Raw genomic sequence first — 24,825 nt, 5'->3', positions numbered from 1 at the left:
ATATAAATACAACTCCAGAACCAAGCTCATGACATAAATACAGTAACAGAACTAAGTATGTTGCAGGGGCGCTGATAGGCTGACAGCAGCAGCTCAGAACATGAGAGGGAAGGAGACTGAGTCAGAAGGATGATTTATGTAGCTCCATAGGATGCTTCTCAGCAGAGCTCAGGGGATAGTTCGCCCCCAGCCTACTTCCACTTGGTGATCCCTCCCCTCTCCCCACCCTTACAAGTAGTCAGCTGCAGCCCTGTGCGACTGTACAGGTAACACATAGCTAAGGCTGGCTATACACGTAACAACTCACTTTAATAGGCTCCAAAAAAGAAGTGTACATCTATATGGTGCCGGGGAGAGGGGTAATGCACTCTGGGATGGGAATTTAGATACAGATCTATGGCAGGTAAAATAATACTCACCTTGGCCTCTGCAATCTTGGTCAATCTATATCTAGACATTCATCTAGAAGGGGTGTTGATGGGACAAGTGCACCATGTGCGGGGTGTCACATGCAGTACCAACAAGCTACTCTGATTTGGGGTGCGTATTTACATACAAAGCGAAAGGTCCTTTGAGATGAGCAGATCAAGTGCCCATATAAGCGCCAATCGATCATGCCTGCAAAAAGATCTGATCAGTTGACAAATGAGCTAGTTTGTTGGCTGATCGTGGGCCTATTTACATGGGGCAATGACTGGGAATGAGTCTTTGTACAACGCTTGTTTGGTTGATCATCCGCCCGTGTACAAGGGCCCTTAAAGCAGCAACCTGAATATTTGTCTCAGGTGAAAGGATGCCTTGCTACATCTCTGCAATCTATATTTCTCTAATCAAAGTGTAGTACTGACTTCACATATAGATTCCATCTAACCTTTTTTGTATCCAATTTGTTATTTTGCATTGCTTTGATCTTATTATAACATTGTCATCCCAGGTCTTCCCCTGATGGTTAAGGTCTATTAGTAGCACACAACTACACCAAAGTGCATGAAAAGTTCAAAACAGACAATGGAATGATGGGTAAATCCTAATCCTGCACTAAAGTACTCTAATAAAAATATCTAAACTTTGTTGTTACTAAGTACATTGCCAGCACTAACAAAAGACTTCTACCAGATATCTTAACCCCTTAGCACAATCTGCCTTGTATAAACAGCAGATGCTTGCTGGCGAGAGTATCGAGCGGGTGTTGGCTGACTATATTGTACAGCTGATACCTAGCTGCAATGGCCAGGATCAGTGATAACTCCGAACATGGCCATTTGACTCCTTGGATGCTGCAGTCAATAGCGCCCACAACATAAAAACTAAGCCCGCTTTCTCTGCACCTGATCAAGGAGCGCAAAGGGGTTGTCATGATAGCCGGGGCTGCCACATCTTAGTATATCTATTAAGCCCTGTCAAAGACCAGGCTTAGTAGGATAACACTGAGTGACACAATACAATGCAAAGGAGAAGTATTGCAGTGTATTATATAAGTGATAACATGTTCAAGTCCTCTAGTGGGACTAAACACAAAAATCATTCACGGAGTGGCTGTGATTGGCTCATCGAGCGTCGGCTGTGATTGGCTGGCTGGGGCTCGATTAGCCAATCACAGCGCTCGCTTTGCTAGAGGCGGAGTATTTAAAGCCATGTCACCAGGGAGAAGCTCAGCTGTCATATGGGGAGGATGCATTTTGTCACAGTGCTGCTGGAGACCATCGGGAGGCATCGGGACGCCACGGACCAGGTGAGTATAAGCCCCCCACCACCCAAAAATAAGACACTGTGCCTCTTTTGGGGCAAAAATTAATATAAGACAGTGTCCTATTTCCAGGGAAACACGGTAATAGGTGGCTTCACTCCCACTGAAATCAATAGCAGTGAAGCTGCCTGTTACAGTTCTGGCTACACATTGGAGCCAATCAACTACTGAACTATCTGGAGGATAGGTCATCCATAATAAATCCCAGAAAACTCCTTTAATGTTGTGGAGAAGTCTGAAAAGTTTATTTTTATAATCACCTACCCATTTAGCAATGGGGCAGCCCCTGGAGCTCTTCCCTTCTTTTCCTGTGTAAATGACTTTTTCAATGCGGATTGCACTCCCTTTCTCTCCATACCTGCAAATAATAATTTATAAAAACGTTATAAATAAAAAATTGAATTTTTAAATTATTGTATTGCAGACAATGAACTTCAAGTATGTGAGAAAACTCATGAAAACATTGGGCGAACACTCGAATTATATACATAACTTACTCTTGTCAGAACTGTAGCCATAGTAATAACCCACGAGCCACACATGGTTAACAGACAGGACCAGCCTTGCCCGTCCTACTCACCTTTCCTCCATTAATTCTCTAATGGATGCTACTGTTGGTCCAGACCCAAGGTGAGTGTAATATGGTCCTTCATCCTTCTCATTTATTTGATCTGCAAAAGGAATAATACATTGGTCAGAATTAAATCCTCTATGAGTAACACCAATGGTAGACAACAAGATGTTTACTGCATTGGCAATTTTGGCAAGGCCATATAAATAGACTCAAAAAAAGAGATTTTGTCTACAATTGTCTTAAAGCGGTTTTCCAGGATTAGAGAAATGTGTCTACTTTCCCCAAGAAACAGTGACAATTGCCCATGCATTGTGTCTAGTATAGTAGTTTACCTCATTCAAGCCAATGTGAACTGCAATACCAGATATATCCCATTGACATGTTGCACCCGTTTTTAAGACTGATTAAACGGTCCTTCACCATTAAAGGGAACTTATCGTTGAGCCCTATAAACTAAATTACGAGACTCAAAGATGAGGGAATGGGTAGTCCAGAGACCTTTGTTTTTTATACTCATAAAGGTGTTCTGTCCCAGCATTGTGTCCCCGCGAAGTTGGTACATGCACGCAGCTTGACTCTTCTCAGACGGCCAGTGCACACTCCCCCATTCATTCATCTCTATTGGAGATCCATCTTAAAAGAGTAACGCTGCGTATGCGCCAACTTTGGGAGGACAAAGCGCAAGAATGGGCAATCTGGTGAGTATGAAACACAGCTTCCCAGACTCCCCCCGTTTCCTCAACTTGGAGACCTATAATGTAGTTTCTAAGGCTCAAGGTGATGAGAGGTTCCCTTTAACAGCTTTTACCACATGGTGACCGATTGTCTTAGAATTTTGTAACATTCTGGTGCATACATCTATCATGAGGGTTTATAGTAATCTGGAAGTGTTGTACCAATACATTGCAGAATTCCACCTATGCACGAACATATGTAAATATACGGGATATATTGTTAAGACTACCAAATTGTCTACCTTCAGATAGCTCCCAGAGCATCATAAGATATACCACCCCTTTAATTACACTTTTCACAATCTCTTTTGACCCTTAATGGAGTACATAACAGCTCAGCTGCCAACTAAACCTTCAGCTGCTGTTCCACTATGTTAGTTGCTCACAAGGTCATGAATGTTCACATGTACAGTTGATTACTTTGTGCATTTTATAAATCTGCTGAACTTTCTTAATGAGTTATTGATCCCGGGTTTACTCAGCATGCTGTCCTTGAATTACTCCTGTAAACTATGCAAGTATTGGATCTCCTAGAAGTAGCCATGTGGATATCCTAGATCGTATTACAGTACACTTTGATGACATGGTAAAGCCGGCGGCATCGCTGAGATGTTTTACCGAAATGCCTGGACTGCTTACATGACCTGATGTCTGCTTACTATAATCCTGTAAGAATAAATAGATATGGACCTCCAAAAGCATTTCACGGGAGGGTTCTACAGTGTACAAAGAACGTCTTACTAGATACTTAATATATTGCGGTTTCATTAAAATAGTTCTTTTTGGTAGGGAGAGTTTCTACAATATAGTAGGACAATCAAAGAACTTCAAAGAGTCTGAAGCAAACTTGTCAGAACATCAGCTGAAGGAAAAACATAGGCAAAAATTGGACATGGCATTCATCAGTTTTGCCCGAAATGTTCCTTTAATAAACAAGGACTGCCTTATTATACTTTCAGGGCAACTATGGGGCATTTGGCATTTTCTGCAACCCTCTAGCTTATCAGAAATGCTATTTTGGTAGTTTCCATCTTTGATGATCCTACACTTTAGGCTGTATTTACATGGCTAATAGCGAGTCAAGCCTGAGATACTCAGGAGCGGCTCGCATTGCACAGAACACAGACACCGCGTCCTGTGTGATGTGCGGGACACCGAATATCTGCATGTACTATTCTCACCCTGGTAAATAGACCAATTATAAATAATGGGTTATATTGCTAAGAGTTTGTCAACTGCAGATAGACTGCGGATTGGACGGCTTCCATTGACTTCAATGGAAGCCACCTGTGCGGGAAACGCACTGAAATGGAGCATGCTGTGATTTGTTTTCTGGACCATAAGGTCCGCATAACAAATCAGCATGCTTTAATTCTTAAATGAGCTGGTGAGTTTTCCTTCAATGGAAGTGTTCAAACAAAAGCTGGACAAATATCTGTCTGGGATGATTTAGTGATCCTGCACTGAGCAGGGAGTTGAACCCAATGACCATGAAGGCCCCTTCCAACACTACAATTCAGCTTTCCTTTGGGCAGCTGGAATTGAGGGTGCCCTGAGCAGATTCTGCAATTCAAATCCACCCGTGGACATTGGGCCTTAGGCTCGTTACAAACAACCACCACAATATCCAACTCTCCCACTGTTGTACTGAACGTAGATCACCATAGAACCCTATGATCATCTAAGTACGGTTTAGTAGAAGGTCTTACACTGTGGTTTCCTTTACAGAGTTCACCTGCCTGAGCTTCGGCCAGCATGAGCCTGATGCCAGGTTCCCTTTAAACCTGTGGACCCAGAATGGCTATGAATGTGGCCCACAGGTGTGGACTGACAGCTTACTGCAATTGGGAAAATTCACGGTAGCCTGACTGCTCTGTGGGCTGGCTGCTGACTGCTAGTACCAGTGAAATATAATATAGTGAAAGGGATTGGAGTTGGTCACAAGTCTTAAACCAGCAGAGCCTGGACCTGTGATGATGTCACCATCATGTGATCAGTCAACGAGGCTCTGAGCTCCGCTCCTGATAACAGGACGTTGACATCATCACAGGTCTAGTAAGTACACGGCTTCTGTCAGGCTATGCATATTTTAGGGCCTGTGATGACATCCCAGTCATGTCATCAGGGGCGAAGCTCAGAACCCTGGTGACTGATCACATGGCGGTGACATCATCACATGTAACTCACACAGTTACTCACAGACAAGTGGTCGTTAGTATTTTGACTAGTAATTATTAGGAAATTATAGTACCAGTGTTTCTGGTGGTGCAATGCGCCACACAGCTCTGCTACATGCACGTCACACACAGACAGCTCTGCTACGTAGCTTTCATATATAAGCTGCATGTGTTTTACGAACTTCAGCTGGTGGCTGAGGTAAAATTGTGACTTGTCGCTCTGTCATGTAAACTGCATTAGCTTCACAACGACGTAGAACCCTCTGTGGTGACATGTTTGCACGACAGTGACGGTTTGTTGCAACACTCGACAATGGTCGACGATTAGATGAAGGCTGGACTGGTGTTGGGGCATTAGCACTTGTGATGACATGATATCACGTTCAGGAGATGTGAAGATGGTGGTGAAGGACTATGGTTCAATGTTGTTGGTCAATATGTACCGCCAGCTATGTATGTGGACATGTGTGAGGTGTCATTTATTGGAGTCTCCACACAGGTGTGCAGCTACAAACTGCCAGACAAGTACTGCTGTATCTAGAACAACAGGTGTTTATGGTGATATAGTTCACCCATCAGCCCTCATTCAGCTCAGAGACAATATGACTGATCACATGACGGTGACACCTCGTGTGCTCACAGGACCTCTGATGATATGCATGAGTAAATTTGTGAGGTGTTATTTTTTGGAGTCTTCACACAGGTGTGCAAAAACCAGCTACAAACTGCCAGACTGAGTACTGCTGTATCCATAGCAACTGAGGCCACAGGGGTTTGTGAGGGATGCAGCATGCCCATAATCCCTTATTCAGTGCAGGAGGATGGTAAAGGACCTTTGATGACATCATAGTCATATGATCAGGAGGTGGAGCTAAGAGCCAGTAACTGACATCACAGGTGCTGTCAAGCTCTGCATGTAACTCACACATCACACACGCACACGGATTGACGGACGAGTGGTCATTAGCACTGTGTTTTGAACCCTAAGTGCATGTTCATGTGGTGGAATGTTCACATTTGAGAATTCGGTGTCTACAAACTGCGACAAAATTTGCAGCTTTTTGCCGCAGTTTTTGCACGCTGATTTAGCCTTGTCACTGGGCAAAAGCCACCTGCGGAGCTCAAACACATTGGACACCCCTGCTTTAAATGATCACTGTACTTTGGTTGTCATATTAACACAAGTTGTTTCAATGTGATAAAGGCCCATTTAGGCACAACAATTATCGCTCACAAGACGGCTTTTGAGCGATAATCACTGTGTGTAACTGCACTTACATCATGCAGTTTTCGTTATCCCGTCACTCATCGTCCATCAGCCTTATCAGGGATTGCATCCAGCTGTTCTCCGCTTGTCTTCTGCAGCCTCCGCTCCGAGCACTCAGCTGTATAACAGCTGAATGTAGAAGAGAAGCGGGGACACCCTGCTTGTCTTTTGCATCCTCAGCTGACAGCGCAAGGTGATCGCTCATCTTCAGTGATCATCTTGCGCTGTAAATGACACAACGATGATCGCTCAAAAGTCGCTTGAGCGACATCTTTTGAGCGATTATCGTTGTGTCTAAATGGGCCTTAACTAACAAAAGTTGTAATCACCTTATTTACCTAAAATCAGTGGTGGAATCATAGTGGCTGCTATAGGGCCCACAGCCTCAGGTGTACCGAGGCCACCAGCAAACATGGTGTCTGGAAGAGGGAGGCGCACAGAGCCACCTCCAAACCCACCTCCTCTATACCCACTACCATCTCTTGCATCCAACTTCTATAGTCTGCTGGCTGCTCTTTAGTACAGCCAGGGCCCATGGGCTGTAGCACTGGACACAAAGCCAAGTCTCTCCCTCTCCTGGAATGTTAGTAGAACTGCAGAGCTCTGCAGTTGGCTGCTGCCCCCCCACCCTCTTGCTGTGCTCTCCTTTGGGGGATGGTGGGGAGTGGCTTATGCCCTCTACTTCTTCAGTTTGGCTGTGCATCAGGAGTCTGCACATCAACCACCATATCTGCAGGAAAGGCAAGTGTGTGTAATATGGGGGTATAAATACTGTGTGTGTAAATGGGGGAGAGTAGAACTTCTCTGCATCACCACCAGTTGCAAGTTAGCTTTCCTACAAGTCAATGTCCAACCTCACAGGCCTTGTAACAGGATTGGTAATAAAAGCTTAAGTCAGATAACAATGCACAGACAAACTGTTTTTTGCCCCTCTTTAGTAAATACAGATATAATGCACATGCGTGTTATGTAATGTGTATGTGTGTGATATATATATATACTGTGTGTGCGCATTTGTGAGTTTCTAATGTATATTTTCACTATTTCTGGACACAGTTGTAGCCAAAAGGCTTGAGACTGACACAAATTGTGGTTTTCACAAAGTTTGCTGCTTCAGTGTTTTTAGATCTTTTAGTGCTCCTGTCCACAGACCGATTTGCAGTACTAGTGTATCTTGACGACACCGGAAACTAGGGGTTTTACAGGGAGAATGCCCTTCTCACACCCCTAGCTCCCGATTAGCTCAAGCCTATAAGGTCCCAGCAGCACACTGGGCATAGTTTTTTGCCGGCCATGCTGCCTTATGGTGAGGATTGCTTTTCCATTTAGCCTTACTTTCGAAGCACTGAAGAAAGTAATGCCAACAAGAAAAGTAAGCCTCACTGTAGGGAAGGACGGCGGATCGAAAAACCATGCACACGCACGAGTATGGAGTCTCAGCACTGTGTTCTGCAGCACTTCAGAGGGATGTTTCTCTGCCGACTGACGGATGAGCCCTCAGTCCCGTGCTGAGGCTGCGTGCTCAGTGAACAACGGCACCTGTCACACCGGATGGGTTCCGGACGAGCGCTGCATGAGCCATCCGTCCCGGAACCAGCCTGTAAGTTTCCTCCTCGCTGCCTGCAGAGTGGATGCTGGTGCCTGTCACAGCGCATTTCCCCGCTGCAGTGTCCTCTGCTGGTGGACACTGCAACGGCAGCCTCCCACACTGTACCCCCCCCCCCCCCCCCAACCCTTCCCCCTGCGCTGTGGCCTCCGTCCTGCTGCCCAATATCTCACACTGACATCGGGGAGGAAAGGGGGCATGCCTTGTGTTGCGGCGCTGGGGAACAGTCATGCACCTGGGGCTGCGTGACTACTACCCGATGTATCATGCTCACAGTAAGCCTTGAATTTTCCTATTTTGTTAACTGGGCTGCCAGGACTTGCAGCCCACGCCGCTGTGCAGCCAATCAGCATCAGAGGGCTTCACCCCCTGTCAATCTTGACTCCACCAGGACTTCCTGGTGACGTCCAGATACACTAATACCCAGATTTGCATTGAAGAGTTTAGAGCGGAATTCCGCCTCTGAACTTGGCAAGCAAATCTAGTCAAGAGCATGCAATGTAAAAATGCAATTTCCAGCCCATAAGTGGAAATCGATTGCGATTTTCCGCTCGGAGAAGAAATCGCGGCATGCTGCGATTTTGTGCGGGCTACACACGGACAGCTTCCATTGTAATCAATAGAAGCTGTCTGTCCCGCAGCCATTCTGCATTCATCATTGCAGAATCGCTGGGGCAGCGTCATCGCCATAGCAACAGTGCAGCGTCTTCTATACTGCGCATGCGTGCTGAAGCGGAGGCCGGCACATCCGCAGTATAGAGAAGAGATGCCGGACAGGTAAGCTGGGGTCATCAGCTGGGCAACGGGACTAACTCTGCTGTGGGATTCCACATGTGGGGTATATGCCGCCCGTGCACTTGCAGCCTTAATCAGATGTTTCTATGGTTACTGAAGTACAATTATAGGCATATAATAGTTTTTATATGTATCGCTCCAACTTATTCCGCAGCATATTATAAGCTTTCAAAACTTTAGACAAAGACTCAATATTTACACTGTTGACCAGTATTTTCAATTTGTCCTGACATGCTGGATATCAGCTTTTGGGCCAAATCCTGACTGATGGCAGCCCATTCTTGCCTAATCAGTGCTTGGAATGTATCACAATTTTTGTTTGGGTGGTTTCACATCTGCATTGAGGATTCTGCTTTCCTGTTCAGTTCAGAGAGAAGAAAACCGCGCTGGACAGACCCCATTGACTATAATGGGTTCTGCCCATTTTCTGCCCGGCTTTTGGATGGAAGATAAAGTGCTGCACACAGTGCTGTTTCTTCTGGTATTATCAGCCATATCTGTGACAGACCCTCCGGATGGAGATTCCGACACAGATGTGTAACGGCCTTTATCGGTCTGCTTTTTGAGGACTAAGCACAGATTCTTGATGGGATTGAGATCTTGGGAGTTGCCTGGCCATGGACCCAGAATTTCAATGCTTTGTTCACTTTTGCCTTGTGAGACAGTGCTCCATCATGCTGGAAAAAGCATTGTTCATCACCAAGGTGGGAGAAGTTGCTCTTGGAGGAGTGTCTGCATGTTACATATCCTAATTATGTTGCAGATTCATCATGTCTTTGTGGCAAAATGCGCAGCCGATTCATTGCAGAAAAATCCAAAGTGTGAGAACCTATTTTATAGGTTTATGCTTGAAGGGGATGGGTTGGCTGGGGTCTATTTAAAAGTTTGCTGTGGAGCTCAACCTTCTCCAGATATGCCCCTGCCTAAAAAACATTGTGAAGAATTCCTAAAAGTTGCTGGCGATTAGGGTTCTACCTTCTTTTTAATTTGCGGTCCACTGCCTGTTGTCACATTAACTCTATCCCTACCAAGACAGAACCCAGGTAATACAAGAAGGCGATGATTCATGCTGCACTTTAGAGAGGGGAGAGGTAAAGAAGGAGGTAGACTAGCAGAGACTCACACAGATGCTGCAGTAGCTAACGGATAAGTGATTTACAGCTATTGAAAGCACATCAACATTTTTCAGTACTTCTCTAGTGTCCTCCATGATTTTGCTATTCCTCTGTGTGTGCTACAGAAAGTTATAGATCAGAACCTGCAGTTTTCTTTATGTGCAGTGTATAGAGCACAGCACAGTAGCAGTCTCCTCCCATTGCCTCAGAGAGAATAGAAAATGAGAGCTAGAACCTGCAGAGGGAAAAACTGGTAGAAAAAAATGCAGACTACAAGCCACGTGTGGCACAGAGTGCTATGTCAGCAGAAATGCAGTCCTAAGCTCTTGCTCGTGACCTGAAGGTTGAGAGTTCAATCTTCACATAGTTCAGGTAGCCGGCTCAAGGTCGACTCAGCCTTCCATCCTTCTGAGGTCAGTAAAATGAGTACCTAGCTTGGTGGGGGGCAATTAATAAATTACTTGAAAGCGCTGCGGAATACGTTGATGCTATACAAATAAGATTTATTTTATGTATATAACGGGCAGAAATAGTGCTATTCCACATGTACACACTGCAGGTTATTCTTAAGTGTCATCTGAATGTGCAGATACACTTAAACATGCAAAAATACTACCCAATATTCTAAAAATAAAATGTATCCATGCATTACGAGGTGTAAGACATCAATAAAGCTCTTATAGCATCCACCACATCACAACAGATTTTCGTGCTTTTCCCTTGACTAGGGTAATAACAGTGATAAATGGTACTGTAGAGCAGAAAGCAGCAATGCAGATATATGACGTGACGGCCCTCCTTGGCTGCTAGAAGAATGTCTTACAGAGAGCAGATGTCTGTGCTGTAGCATTCCTGGGAAAACTCTGGTCATGGATGGTTCTACACACACAGTCACACCCTTCATAGAGACCATTATAGCAACATAGGCCCAAGTTCAAGGTTAAAATACATGAAGAATAGCAGTGGAAACTAACCTCCTGTGTCTGGATTGTTACCGGATCTAATTGCAGGACGTAACGCTGCCTTTCTTCCACTGCTATAGCTATAATATTATAATACATAATTTTTTTACACTAGTTCATATGCATCTATACAGCTTAAATGGTCATTGAGCTTTGCATGAGTCAATAGTATATGCAGATATAAGAAACTTTGTCATGTATCTTATCAGAGAAAAATGCTTCTTTCTCAAAGTTATTAAGCTCCATTCTTTCCTTCCTAAACTATCTACACACTCTGAAAAACTGCTAGAATCCATTCTTGGAAGACAAGACGCATTAATAGCTCACAGACATGGCAGATTGCGTGCTGCCCATAGAAGTCTATAGAGAGGGGGGAGGAGATGTGGCATAAGTGAAAAGTAGAGAAACATACAGACTCACTGCTGCAGCTAATAGACATTTTTCTATCTCACAGCTACTGCAATCACATCTGCACTGCTCACTACTTCTCTATATCATATTCTATACTTCTCCTTCTGTGTATATAACAAATAGAAGAGCAGGATCTTCTTTTCCCCAGCTCTGAAATGTATGGGAGATGACATAGCAGCTTGGGATTCTGAGATTTAAAGATGGGGCCTACAGAAGGGAAATTGCAAAATGGTTTTGCCTGCAATAGGTCAGCTGTTAAAATACCAAATCAGAATGCATTTTACTATCCATTTGTTTCCCATAACTAGTGCTGAGTGAACCAAACCAGTAGAACCCAGTTTCCTCTTTGAAATTGTTCTTCGGCTTCGGTTTGCTAAACACTAGGTCTAGTATAAAACAGTTTAAGAGCCATAAAAGCCCCGTATAATACTTTCAGCGTGTTATACAGGACTGTTATGGCTCTTCGTGTCATACATCAGTTTTAGGTTACTATTGTCTTTTGTCGCCACCGGAAATGATGGGTAGAGACAATGGTTAGGCTGCTTGACAGCCAGGTCACACCCCCAGTTGCTGATTGGTTGCAGGACCTTCTGATGAAGTTCAATGCAGCCTCCTGAGTGTGCAGCGGACATCGGAGATGTAAGTGTGTGCTATACCCCTGACTGTGACCCCCCTCCCTTCTCCCCTTTCCCTGTGCTTGCCTCCCTCTTTCCCTGGGCTTCGATGTCGCCTGCACACCCCAGAGCTGCAGTGGCTGCGACCCAAGAGCTGTCACATGTGGCGTCCCTGCTGTGACAGTCCCCGGGCAGAGGGCTTACAGTGTTTATTAGCTGCCGTCCCTGCTGTGACTCTCCCCGGCAGCAATCTCCCACCTCCGCTGTCACTGTCTTTAATGTGGCTGGCCAACGCGGATGGGAGCGCCTCAAGTCCGCAGGCATAATACGGCCCACACGGATATTTGATGTGGATTTCCGCGGATGATCTTTAAAAATAGTATTTTTTTTGGCTTGTGGGAGATCGCGGATTTTTCATGTACAGAATTATGCGTATGCACTGCAGATCATTCACGCATTAAAAAAAAACGCAATCACACTTCCCAACCTTTTCACCACCTTCCTAATTAAATTCAACCTTCAATTTCGCGGTGTATTTGCAAATGTATTTGCGAATGCACGGCAGATCTTCCGCACCCATAGAGATCAATGAGGCCCATCCATGCATGATCCGCATTAAAATGGAGCATGCTGCGTTTTTTTTCCCTGCACGTGAAATCTGCAAATCAAAATAAATCACATCCGCGGCTACTAAATTAACCGCGGATTAATCTGTGGATTTTCCCTATGGGAAAATTGATCTGTGGATTTCACGTGCAGGAGACACGTGCAGATTTGCTAAATGAATTATGCCCGTGGACATGAGGCCTAACACTGAATCCTGTAGAAGCTATAACCAGACAGGGAAGGTAACAACATAAAAATCTGTAAAAATACCAGAATACCTGAGCACGCGTTGGAAAAAGTCATGATTTTTCTCATCGATTCGGTCTAAAATTGGAAGTACCATATGGGCCAGTGGCAGTCTATGGGAGCCTTATTTATGGAAATGTACAACATGGAGCTATGCACAAGCTCTAAGAACCAATTTTTCCCCACACATTGGATTAGCACTAGGGTTAATCTGGCACCTACTATCCGAGAGGATACCCAAAAGAAATGGCAATCTTCTTCTGGTGGGCAGGGCATTACTAATACAGGTTTCTGTACACTCAGCGCTGTGTGGGCAAACGGGTGACTGGTTCTTCCATCAAGACAACGCACCTGCCCACACAGCACTGAGTTTACAGAAGCCTGTATTAGTAATGCCCTGCCCACCAGAAGATGATTGCTGTTTCTTTTGGGTATCCTCTCGTAAATTTGGTGCCAGATTAACCCTACTGCCCCGTGGACAGGGGGCCAGTGGTGGACTTGGTCCTGTCAGAACACGAGCAGCAAGGGATCAGATGAGGTGAGCAAGACCTCTTTTAAGTCTTGTCACAATTCTAAGCCACTTTTCAAAAACGTTTTTCTTGCTTGGATAACCCCTTAAAATATTTATTCATGACGCATAGTCACACATTTTTGTTGTAGGTGAACCTTTATTTTTTAAACAGACCTAACAGGCTTTCCAGATAACCGATTATAGAAAAACAGATGGAATATCATGAAAGCAGTAGGTACAGGGAAACTGTTTGATACAAGTAAGAGAAGTATAAATCCTACAGTGCTTGAACTACCATACTATGCAAAAGTGTGCAACAATGCGCCAACAGGAAGAGTGAAAAATACCTCTGTAGCGCCACCTATTGGATTGCAGCATTCCTTCAAATCAATGTGACTTTCTAACAAATATTAATGATTGGGAATAGAAAACCAAGCCAGAAAAACATCAACTGACCCACTCACCCCCTAGTTGTCTCCAGATATTTTTTGGGTGCTCTTCTTAAGGAGACACGACACATTACAGGCCTCTCACAAGCTAAGCCAGAAACCTACTGCACACTGATGAGGGGCAAACACCCCGAAACAGCTGTATGTGCATGGAATCTGCCTTGGTTTCCTATTCTCAATCATTGTTTAGACTTATTAGAAAGTCACATTGGTTTGAAGGAATGCTGCCATCCAATAGATGGCACTGCAGATGTATTTTTTCATCTTCCTTATTTGCATAAATTACCCAGAGGAGCTAGCATGGCCTTACAAGTCTCCTCCCTCTCCTTCTAGGTGTCCACCCACCCCTTTTGGGTGCTCTCCTTGGGGAGAGACTATACTATCCCCTGATTTACTCACCCCCTAGGTGTCTCCACACACCCCTCCTGACCTACATTGCACCAATATTGTATTATTCTGTAAGTAGCAGGGCTGAAAGTAGTCCTTTAAGGTCACTCTGTACAGTGTTGACAAGTCTATAATGCAATCTTTTGATGGTTATAGATTTAACAGCACCATAGTTGTTGTTAAAATTATGTCTGGTAGCCGCCTTGAACTAACCTGACCTCTCAACATACTACTACTATTACAACAGAAGGCAAGCCTGGAAGATTTAGTACTGACACGCAAAAGGTTTCGCCCTGTATCTCTGGACCTTGGATTGTTCGCCACCTACAATGTGCATTGGTGCCTTCACGGTTCACCGCTTTAGTCCCGCTGACAAATCCTTATCAGTCCTTGACTGATAGCCTTGTCTTGACTGGTAATAAAATTTAAAAACTCTTCTAGGAGGATAACTTCCTTATTGCTTATTATTCGTATCCTGACGGCCAGCTCCAATGGAGGCACCACACACACACACACACACACACACACACACACACACACACACACACACACAAGTCTCTTCTGTTTTAGTGTTCCTGCTTTTGACACAGATATTTGGATAAGTAAGGTTACAATTTCTTTGATTTTCAAAAGGAAAAGAAAAAAAAAATTCCAAAAATAGTCAAAAATCGTGAGGTAGGAGTTAAGAAACTTTCCTTTAAGAAAAGCAATTGGGTAGATTTAAAAAAAACAAAACGTCAGAGCAGAGTGGGCCAAAGCTGGAAACAAAATGTAAGTTCTATTCACATATGCATCATGGTGTCCATTTATAACAGGAACCAAGACACAGTAGCACAATAGATGCCCAACTTCCAGTAGACTCCCCATTGACTCACAATACGGTCTGTTACTTTTTGTAAAGTCTCTTTTTCTTGTCAACTATGATGGAATTTGAGACAGTCTCTTGAGCTTCCATGGCCCTAGACTGTCCATATGAAGCTTTTCGTGAAGACGAATGTAAAGAGTGAATCCTGAAGAATGTATAAATATGCAAAACCCTATGAAATTTGATCCTAGTATCTTCCATACTGCTATATGCGGGAATACAGAAGATTCTTTTCAAGTCCCAAGTTTCTCAGCATGATTGGCAGACCTGTCTAAATAGAATGGATGCAGCTCTACACTATCGAGAGCAGTACCAGCTATTTATGGGCTCAGTGCTTGCAGAATGACAAAACACCCCGTTGGAAGCAGTCAGTCATAAAACGGATAGCTTTAAATTGAAAGCTATCCCTCGTTGAAATGTGTTGAGTAATAAGGAATTGGTTGTCGTCTCTAGGGTCTTCTAAGATAGGAAATAAACTCCTTATTTTGGGAATATTGTGACAAAAATCGATGGAAATACTGCTGCTTTTAATGGCAGATTTGCAGCTTGCAATGCCCTATGCGATTTAGCACCAATGGGGTAATTGATGGGTGGCAACTCAATGTGAATTCCGTATCAATAAGCGACCGGTCACTTTTTTTTTTCCTGCAGCATATATTTTTATAGCAATCAATGGGATGCGGATTTTGCCACAGAATCAGCGTAAAACTTGTTTTGCGTGAAGAATATTATAATTCATGGAATCGAAAGATTGTACTTATCTGCAATCTCAAAATGTACTGAAACATGCAAAAGTAATCTCATTGCCACTCAAAAATTTTTTCACAGTCAGATATAATAGAGGACAATGGCAGAATCTTGAAAATACTATTCCTCCGGAACGGCATACGGTCTTCTCTAATCAAACCGGACAATAGCATGAAGATAAGCAGGGCAGCTTGAACAACCTGCTACAGAAACCACCATTCGCTGTTCATTCCTAGCGGCTTTGAGGAATACGGATGTCTAATAAGTTATACATAGGGCAAGTGTAAAGTGAGGAAACTATTCCGAGTATTACAGTTGGCTTGTGGTGCGGAGTTGCCGCCCAGCTCTTCAACATTGGAGAATAGTTGACAAATGCATGTGGTAAAGAGAAGGCGGATGTTACTAAGCAACCGGGACGCTAGTCCTGATACGTAAGAGTATCTAGCGGGTAATTAACCCCTTGGAAGGTCTACTGCCTACGGTTATACAGACAGTATAAGTTTTTTTTATGTATCATCTTGCAATTCAGGAAGGTGGTATTTTAACACTATGTGAAAACGGTATTTCAATCCACACCCTATCCATCTATTCATTGTTCTAGCTCTTGAGCTGTACCCGTTCTCTCCCACACTTATGGCCATGATTGACATTCCAGAATATCAGTATAATGCCAGTGTTGTTTAATGTTTTGTAGAAAAGTCTGGGTGGAGATTTCCTCTGTTTCAAGACATTTCGAGGAGAGAAGGGATATCAGGGGCTACAGAATCCCTTAGGAGTTCCTTAAATAGAACGGAAGAATAGACGTGTAGAGTACTTTTTTTTTTTTTATGGATTCTGGAGCAATGCTACACATTTTGTGGGGCTGCCACTTGTATTCGGATTATAAAATTGCTAATATTTCTTGGATTGGCCATCATTTTGCTAATAGAAATATATAAGTAGAGTTTATGAATTTTGTAAAAGAAGCTTCTGCCATGTTAATTTTGCCATTTTAATTTTTTTGAGGTGTGAAGAGAATAGTCTTAGTACTAAAAAGTAGGGTATCCTGCTGCATGGACCCCTGTGATAAACTTATCATATGAGGCCTCTTCTAGCAAAAAGGGATTGACTAAAGTGGACAACCCTTATCTTACCCACTATGGGTACTGGAAGCTAGGCAGTGTAGGCTTTAGAGCGGGCAACCAACAATGTAAAATGATGAGGGTTGTTTTATGGATACTCCGAAGCTAGCTCCTCTAACCCCCAGAAAACAGCTGGTATCAACAGGGAAAGCCATGTCTAGCCATACATATGCTCTGTAGCATGTGTTGCAGGTAAAAAGGTAGCAAAGTTGGCAACCACAAGAGACATGGATGGACCTGGTCCACTAAAGCAGCTTTTAGTTCCGATTCATCATTGGGGCCCTAGGGAGAATTCTCCTCTATGACTAAGGCCGCCTGCAGATGAGCGGGTCGGATCCGGCGGCGAGAATTCTCGCCGCGGGACTCGACCCGAGAGCCTGCAGGGACAAGCGCGTACTCACCCGCGCCTGGCGGCCCCGGCTCTTTCATGTGCCGGCTGCCGTGCAGCCGGCGCATGTGCAGACCAGAGCCGGCGGCCGGGTGAGTGATGTTTCTGTGCGAGGCTTTGCGAGCCCCGCACAGAAACAGGACATGCCGCGGTTTGTTTGCCGCGCGACATGTCGCGCGGCCAAACCGCGGCCTGCATAGGAGTGCATATTGTAATGCACTCCTATGCAGGCTTTCAGTGGCGGAAATCAAGCGGGAAATACCGCCGCGGGATTTTCGCCCGTGTGCAGGCGGCCTAAGTGTTCTAACAGGACAAATGGAAAAGGGGTTGTGGTTGTAATACTGCTTTTATAGCAAGTCTGGAGCTATGCATTACCTCCAATCCATATATGTTTTAAAAGGAGTATTCCCAAGCATACTAGTCTGTATGCTTGGGCCCCCAGTGGCATGATTTATAGAAGCAGTTGAACTGGCTGTTCTGTGTTGTTTCTGTAACTCCCATAGAAGTGAATGGGAGTTAGGAAATAGCACAGCGAGCTACACTGTTTCAACATCCAAAGAGCCATGGGAACAGCACAGCTCACTGTGCTACTCTGTTTCCGTAACTTTAACTTCTATGGCACTTTGGAAAACAGCGTACAAATAATTTAGCTTTTTCCATAATCTCAGCCACTGGTTTCCTTAGTATAAAGACAGGTATTCTCATCTCAGCCATGTTTGGATGAGAGGACAACACCCTATTTAAAAAAACATATCATATATGATCGCTAGTATAAAATAAAAAACAGGATATTAGTCCTCTAGGTATTAAAAGTGGTTAGTTATATTTTATAAATTGCTGTATAGATAAAATCCCTAATATCTTCCTTGTTGCCGATGCTTTTAGCCAAATCATACAAAATGCAGCGAAAACTCTTTAAGACGACCACCCAAAATTGCATTAAAAAAATCATCAGACATGTAGATGTCCAACATTCCTGTCATTTCTGTCTTGTGCTATGTGCATCAGAGAAAAAAAAATCATGACATCCCCATAGACATTAGATGGTCAACTGGTAATGCCAGTGTTGGTCCAACTTTAGTGAATCCTATCTCAGATAACTGTACAGCGCCTCAATTAACACTTTTTCAAAAAAGACACAACGTTAATACCAGCAGCCCCATGGAGACATTGAGCCAACAATGCCCCAAGATTACAATGTGATGCAATTACTGGTAAGTTTTGCAACATGGCATGTAACGCTGCTACCAGAGCAACTGTACTGACTAGGACCGAGCTCACCTTCAGTGTTTCATCTATGTCAAAAGGCCAAAACTGAAATCATCTAATTGTTTCCATTCCAACATTTGCAGTTTCCATGATTTACTTAACTGCAGATAATGCCCATTTGTGCTGGTTTTTACTTTTCATGTGTCTTATCCTGTAATGTAGTGACATTTTTGGATTTGGTCAAGAAGTCACCAGATGCTATGATTTTGTGGAAAAGCTGACATCTTGCACATTAGACAATTTCAAACTTTGTAGATAATTCAGCTTTTGTACTTACCCACACAGTTGCATGTTGGAAATTCAGATTGAGCCCTTTTAGCGGGAGTGTCCAATAAACTCTTGGTTGGAGAGGTTAAATAGCTTAATGGAGATTCCAAAAATCCACTAAGAGAAGGATTAAAAGGCAGTTCGCTTTTTGTAGGAGTTCCATCAAGTTGTTGATTTTCCTCTGAGTAGAAGCATGTGGTAGATACCACTGTTATAGCACCAGAAGACTCAATTTTGACCTGTTTTGGTGATTTGGATGGGAACAGAGTTTCAAGATTTTGAGACATTTCCTGTCTTAAAGGCATGCTTGAGTTTTCTGCCGACATGGGTTGGGAAGGGAAGGGGAATCTGCCCTGTGGTTCTAAAGACGTTGCTGGTTTTGCAGGAATTGCACCATTTTGAGAGGACACGTCTGTATTTGGAAGTGGAAAGTCTTCAAACTCAGCTTCAAACTGCCTAATCAAATCTTCGAATTTGTCATCAATTAAATCATTTTGAACAGAATTGTGACCTGCATTGGTCTGTTGACCAACAGAGTCACTCTGTCCAGAGCTGGAGCTGGTGTCATCAACTGATGTGGTGTTCGTATTTTTTGCACCAAAACTGTTGGTTTGAGGAATATCAAGTGATAAACTATTGCCCTGCCCATCAGACTGATTTACAGTGCACATTTCCTGAGTGTTTAATGTAAATCTACTGTCAAGATTAGCCTGTAACCCAGACTGTGATGTAAGCACCATAGATTTGCCATTGGGAAGAGACTGGTCAACTTTTTCATTTGGTTGGCTCCCTTCACGCAGAGATTGGTGAAACTCTTCTATTTTAATTTGGCTCACTGGCAAGAAGAGAGCTTGGCCATCTTTTTGCCTGGGCTTTTTAATCTGTATTTGTTTACGAGGAACTTTTATTTTCGGCTCAGTTTGTTTTTGGGATGGCGATTGCCCTCTCTTTTTCCTCTCCTTTACGGGCTTATCTGTGGTTTTTGGGACCTTTTGCGAATTTGGCACCCACCAGTTTTGTTGTTCTTGTGAACCTTCCTGTACAGTATGAGAGTCTGTGAAGAGGTTACGTTTATGGTGAAGATGCTGCTGTAATGCAGCCTGTGTACTCCTATGGAAATCTGCTTCTTGGAGCAGCTGAGATAACTGCTGATCTGGTGACATTTTGTGATAATCGGATGTTGGAGTTTCTTTCTTAACAGAACTTTGTTTTGACTTTTTTACTTTTGGGGTTATGGACTCTGGTCCCTTGAACATAGGTCTAATGTAATCATCAGCAGACCCAAGCAACTGCTTCAACCCCGACATGGGATCTGAAGGTGTTTTTCGTTGCTCTGAACCTTGAACCCACTGCTGTCTAAATTCTGATTTTTGTGGAGTGGATGCCTCATTTTGAAGCATAGGAGTGCCATGAGATAGTTTTTCCGGAATGTATTGTCTTTCTTGATAATTAGATTTATTTTGATCCCAAGACGTTTGTCCTGAGGGTTGAGACATAGGAAGTGCATTATTACCAGTGTATATTTGGGCTTGCTGATTCTGGAACAGTTCATTGCATGACATTGGTAATAAATGACCCTGGTCAGCCTTTGCAGATGGAAAATGCGTTAGACGTTCATGGGAAGGTAAAGAGGTCTGTGACGGACCATTGGGGCAATCCTTGCTTGTTTGTGGAAGTGCAGAAGATAATTGAGTAAGCGCTTCAATAGCAATTGCTGTTTGCAGACTTATATTTTTCTCTTTCGCAATGCTCCATGCATTCTGAGAGAAGGGAAGGGAACTGGAAGGGCATTTTGCAATCTTATTTTCTAATGCAAGCACCTGTTCCTTAGAGTAGTTCTTTTCGACCAACTCTCTGCTGACCTGACTCAGAGGGTTGTGTGAGCCGTCTTGATGGTTCTTAACAGCAGATTTAATTTTGTTCTCAAGCCATTCCAAGTAATCTGGACATTCTGGTCCATCACAGTTACAGTTAGGGGGTTTCATTCCATGTTTTGCAAGTTCGAGAGCCGTTTTTAGAGTATTTAGATCTTCGGGGCAAGATGGAGGTTTATTTTCTGGAAGGCTGGAGCTTTCTCTGTTCATCTCATAATTGAACTTTTCATACAGCTGCATTGAAACTACAGATGGAGTCCTTGCTGCTGGTAACCCATAGGACATAGCCTCGGCCACAGCAGAGAATGCTACCAGGTTTTTGGCATCTTCTAAGTTTGAATTGTTAGCAGCAGGGTGATTATGGATATGGGCATTTTCCCAATGGATTTTTTCACCCGAATCCTGTGGAATAGGAGTATTGCTTAACCAATTGTTTGCTTCCATTAATAGCCTGTTTCCCAAGTCTTCACATGCCTGGGTCACCCTTCCTTCTTCGCCAGGATTGACTGGCCCCGTTTCCATTTGGTCTGTTTTGGGTCCATCAACTAAAATACCTTCTGTACAATTCTGGGGAAAGACAAAAGAAAAAAATATATACATGAATATACATTTTTAAGCAATACTAGTAATCAAAAAATAATTTTTTTATAACCCTTCAATGTGTCGTTTTTAAGCAGCAAAACATTCAAAAGTACAGAGTAATAAGTTTTAAAGAACTTTGTGACAGGATGAAAGTTACACACGCAAATTCTCTTCATTCCCCGCGAGCCTGAAGGGTTACAGTAATTACAATAATCAGTTAGGTTATTAGTCAGAAAGCTGAAGTTGCTCAGTCATAGAATTTAAAATCTTGAAGAAAAAGTATTCAGCTTTTCGGTTTCTGTATATTCCACTACTGCTCTAGTTCCTCCAATTCATTCGTTCCCACGCCCAGCCTCCCTACGTATAGACACAAATCTGCACAGCGTGACGGAAAAATATACTACCATTACAGATGTGTATCTGTCATAGCCATGAAGTGCTCTTGGAGCATCAACCAATATTCATGAATCATCTGCCAATGATTACAAATTAGAATGAGTCTAACACCTACACAGTGGGGGATTATAGGTTGTGGGTTATTCCGAAATGTAATGCGTTAGTTGCCAGTGACTAATATTTTTTGAGATATTGTTTGTATTAAAGTAGCATTCTCATACATATTAATTAAACCCACACTCTGTATGTTAAAAGAAGTAGTTCTTATCTCAGCTTTTCCTAGCAGACATGAGAAACCACTTCCAATGCCACCGGCCGAAGCCTACGGAAGGAGTTTGAGCGCTTAGTGCCGTTTCCGTAGATGAAGGAGAGCTGCAGACACAACGTAGCAAAGCGCACTACACTGTTTCTATAACTCTACAAGTTACGGAAACATAGCATGCGGGGCTACACCATTTCCATAGCTCTCATTGACTTCCATGGGCTTCATTTCCAACACATGGTTAGAACAGGCCATGAAAAGCAGAAACAGGAATACCCCTTTAAGGATGTATGAAGGCTTTTGATTTAGTTTAGGGATTGGTATTTTATCAGGATTAATAATTGCAATGCTTTTCAGAGAAACGTATTCAAATTAACCAGCTCCTTTGGTCTAGTAGACCCATTTAGGGCTCATTCAAACTACTGGTTTAAACCTTATTCTGTTTATTCATTTTTGTGAATGAAGCCTCTATTGTATTGTGAAGTGTTGCTGTTGCTTCTAGGGGAGCATATCTCCATACGTATGGTGCCCAGTGGAACCCGCATGGCAGTATGCATAGATTGTGCGGCTCCATACTATCTGTACGGGCTCTTTGCATTGCTGGGATCATGAGCGCTTACCCTACCATGGGTACACACATGGTGCGCTGGTTACCAAGGCACATACACTTCCTGGATTGCTGGTTTAACTGTGGCTTAAAGGGGTTGTCCTGCGGCAGCAAGTGGGTCTATACACTTCTGTATGGCCATAATAATGCACTTTGTAATGTACATTGTGCATTAATTATGAGCCATACAGAAGTTATAAAAAGTTTTATACTTACCTGCTCCGTTGCTGGCGTCCTCGTCTCCATGGTGCCGACTAATTTTCGGCCTCCGATGGCCAAATTAGCCGCGCTTGCGCAGTCCGGGTCTTCTCCTGTCTTCTATGGGGCTGCTCGTGTAGAATGCCGGCTCCGTGTAGCTCCGCCCCGTCACGTGCCGATTCCAGCCAATCAGGAGGCTGGAATCGGCAATGGACCGCACAGAAGCCCTGCGGTCCACGGAGACAGAGGATCCCGGCGGCCATCTTCAGCAGGTAAGTATGAAGACGCCAGACCGCCAGGATTCAGGTAAGCGCTGTGCAGGTTGTTTTTTTAACCCCTGCATCGGGGTTGTCTCGCGCCGAACGGGGGGGGGGGTTAAAAAAAAAAAAAAAAGCCCGTTTCGGCGCGGGACAACCCCTTTAATAGTTACCAAAATGTGGTAGTGCACACATTAGAAGCGAAGTACAACTGACCAGACGATCTTAAACCACATACAAGTTATATAAATCGATACTGCCTTGCTGTGGTCTTGATCAAGGAGACAGACACCGAACATAACTCTATATGAAAAGTCTAATCCTTGACCATTTATAGAATGGAAGTGAATTATGGTAAAGGTAATACTTTCATAACTACGACTTATAACCAAACCTCTATGGGATTTCAAGCATACCGACACTTGTATCCATCCATTGTAACAGTGACAAGAAAGGGATCATCTAAAAAGGACAGCTGTAATCTTGCTTGTTGGGAGAAGCCATGGAAAAAATATCTAAAACTGCTCAAGCAGACCAAGGATGATCTTCACATCACGTCAGAGCCCTAAATTTGTTATATACATTGAAAAAGCTCCTGTTGTACAAGTCAATGTATTCATAGAGCTCAAGTCACCCAACAGACGCCAAAAGCAGATCCCTTCCAACCCTGCCATTCTATGAAAAGAGGACCTTTTGGCCTTCGTCAGCCTGGTATACATTGACATATCTGTTTTCTTGCTGTACAAGAATAGGTTGGTAGAGTAGTCTATTGTAGGAGGAGCAATACTGCCACAAAAACACAGTCATATTTTGTTTCCTTTTATGTGGAAGGCTGTGGGCAACATGTCACTATGCCTATAAGGTGGCATAGGTCAGAGCATTTCATTGGCGGTAGGGATCCAAAAAAGCTCATGACGTATACCTCTGATGAAAGGCTCAAATGGGATGCCAACAGAGCCCTAGGCTATATTTACACTGGGATCAAACATTATGTTCAGCAGCACCTTTACAAAAGAAGCAACACATGCAATCCCCAGGCGTCTGCAACTGGGTTCCTGTTGAACACCACTAATTCCCATTAAAAAAAAAGAAAAAAAAGATACTGATAGTCTTTGAACACAGTAAATATAATAATCATCATTTGATTTGTATAGCGCCAACTTATTCCACAGAGCTTGCCTTAGCGTGTCCTGTGTCAGTTTGTTACCGAAATACTGCCACCATGTGGTTGGATGACAACATGGCACACTTACATACATGGGCCAGTAGAGGGGGACTTGACACCTAATTGTTTATACTGCAGAGAACTGTGCGCCCCCCACTTACCATTTGGGGGTTAAGGGTGAGCGATGCCGTGCCACTCACTAACCAGTGTAGCAGAGAGCCGCTCCTGCTAAACTCACATTCAGTGCCCACATCGAAGCGCTGTATAGGAATGTACTGTGTGATATGGGTGGTATCAAGGGGGAGGAGTGGGGGGGGGGAGCACTCTTCTCCAAACCCCCATTACGGTGTCCTCCTTACAGTCCCCATCCTGGAACAAGTCAACTACTTGTGTAGATGGATAGCGTTACGAAAGGTGAACAGTTTATGGTTAGTCATTCAATAATTGGCTGCATTTTAAGTCGGCATCAATCTCCTTGCTGATTACCTGGAGATAGAGGGACTCAGGAACTTGGTGAGATATTCTTTGACTTTCTGAGAATGATCATGCTCTTACAAGGAGGCGTATTTACACCGGACGTTGTTACTCATTGTAATCTTGGGAATTCCTCTAAGACACATGTCAAA

The 24,825-nt window shown here is 43.6% G+C and overlaps 1 protein-coding gene across 3 annotated transcripts in view; it reads right to left on the bottom strand.

Moving 5' to 3' along the window:
• Nucleotides 1-24,825, bottom strand: part of TET3 (tet methylcytosine dioxygenase 3) — an 88,250-nt gene that overhangs the window by 17,492 nt on the left and 45,933 nt on the right. For all 3 annotated transcript variants that reach the window (XM_066593008.1, XM_066593010.1, XM_066593009.1), the window contains 3 exons: nt 18,869-21,299; nt 2,328-2,418; nt 2,012-2,105 (listed from right to left, as the gene is read on the bottom strand). In XM_066593008.1, the coding sequence (XP_066449105.1) occupies nt 2,012-2,105; nt 2,328-2,418; nt 18,869-21,299 (2,616 nt within the window). The remainder of the gene's footprint in view (nt 1-2,011; nt 2,106-2,327; nt 2,419-18,868; nt 21,300-24,825) is intronic.

Source organism: Eleutherodactylus coqui, chromosome 2 (genome assembly GCF_035609145.1).
Source record: "Eleutherodactylus coqui strain aEleCoq1 chromosome 2, aEleCoq1.hap1, whole genome shotgun sequence".
In the NCBI taxonomy this organism is placed as follows: Eukaryota; Metazoa; Chordata; class Amphibia; order Anura; family Eleutherodactylidae; genus Eleutherodactylus; species Eleutherodactylus coqui.
The sequence above is the reverse complement of the archived record's forward strand: the minus strand, read 5'-3'. Positions and strand labels throughout refer to the sequence as shown.